Below are 1,639 nucleotides of genomic sequence, written 5' to 3' on the forward strand. Positions count from 1 at the left end.
AGACGCCGGATGGTGGACCAGAATCGCCTTGAAGCCGTGCGGAAGTCTTTCTMCATGRCCTCTCCAAACTCCTCCCACGCCCGGGTTTTTGCCTCAGCGACCACCCGTGATTTAGATCATCTTAAACTGAAATGTTTTGATGTGAACGCAAAGCAGCTTGGAAAAAAGAGCCGCAGACTGGCATCTGGCTGCTGGACTCATGCAGGAGCCAGTTCTAATATGGGAAAAAATAAATAAATAAAATAAAATGCTGTATCACTTTCACAAAAATGTACCCAAAGTAAACTGACAAAGGGAAGCTCTTTGACCTTTCAGAGCACAAAAAGTTGTCAGTTTTGCCTCGATTTTGTTCCTTCCAGTGTTGATTTGGACCCAAATTTCAGCGATAAAACATGGAGCTCACGCAGAAACTCATAAAAATTACAAGCTGAAGCAGCAGCTCTTGTGTTCTGAGGTAAAATGACTACTTTTGTCAAAGGAGTCTTGTAGCTACAGAACCTGACAGAGCTGCTTCAGTTATTTAAATGAGCAAACCATGGGGACATCATACAGCCTCACTTCCAACAAATCAAAAAGTTATTTTAAAACAGGAGACAGTAAATGCCTTATTTGTCCCTGACTGAATAAAATAATTTATTGTTAATTATACATTGTATATCTAAGCATTGTTTACACTGCACAGGGTGTTAGTTCTCCACATCAGTGTCATCCAGCCTATTTAAATGCCCCATGCTGGATGTTAACCGATAAACAGCAGTGACCTTTTCATGTGGCGATACAGACGACGGAATCTGCGCCTGCTCGTTTTCAGTCAGCCAGTTTCGTCGAGCCAGCTCTTCCCACTCCGCCTGCATCTTGTCCCAGAACTCCGTATCCGACTGCAGACATCACAGAGAGGAAACACAGCGAGCTGATTGGGGATGAATAAATGAGAGTGGAGGGAGACAACAGTGGGGGATGATGGATTAGTGGGCCAGAGAACAAGAGAACTTGTTATATATATTTTTCACTCACTCTTGGAGGTGACACATCTGCCAAGTTTAGTGACTTGCTGAAATCTTTGGGCTCCGAACTCCTGCTGACTCATCACATTTGCCTTTCAAAGCAGAGTTCAAATAAACACTTGGCGCTTTTAAATGAAAACAAATGGACTGATTCACCGCAAGACTGAAACTCCTGCATTCACTTTCTAATTGACTGAAGGTAAATTATATTAATAATACAAAATACCAAATGATGGAAAACAGAATCAAATCTTCAGCTTTATTTAGCTTATATTTAGTTAAAGAACAATGAATGTTTGTCTTAGAATAATTATTCATGTGCCATGAAAAAAAAGTGAGGCTGGAGCGTCAAAGTCAATCAGATTGACATTTGAAGTGTTATTTACTGGCATTTAATTAGTGACCAAAGACCTGACAGTTACTGCTGATTGGATAACTTGTCAATTCACTTCCTCTAATAACTTCTCACTTTTATATCTGGCAGGAGAACAAAGTCTGTGTACTTTAGATGCAAGCTGAATCCTGCATCACTCAACACAGCTTGTGTTAACCTAATCTTGCACTGTAATAAAACTTTAACATGAGATATTTAATCACAGTAATGAAGCTATTGTTGTTTATTTAAAGGGGACATA

General features: G+C 40.0%; 1 protein-coding gene across 3 annotated transcripts in view; it reads right to left on the reverse strand.

Annotated features, from left to right (window-relative positions):
• Positions 1 to 1,639, reverse strand: part of pex5la (peroxisomal biogenesis factor 5-like a) — a 108,620-nt gene that overhangs the window by 21,124 nt on the left and 85,857 nt on the right. For all 3 annotated transcript variants that reach the window (XM_014000318.1, XM_014000314.1, XM_014000323.1), the window contains one exon: positions 762 to 878. In XM_014000318.1, the coding sequence (XP_013855772.1) occupies positions 762 to 878 (117 nt within the window). The remainder of the gene's footprint in view (positions 1 to 761; positions 879 to 1,639) is intronic.

This window comes from Austrofundulus limnaeus, unplaced genomic scaffold, assembly GCF_001266775.1.
Source record: "Austrofundulus limnaeus strain Quisiro unplaced genomic scaffold, Austrofundulus_limnaeus-1.0 Scaffold8, whole genome shotgun sequence".
Lineage (NCBI taxonomy): Eukaryota > Metazoa > Chordata > Actinopteri > Cyprinodontiformes > Rivulidae > Austrofundulus > Austrofundulus limnaeus.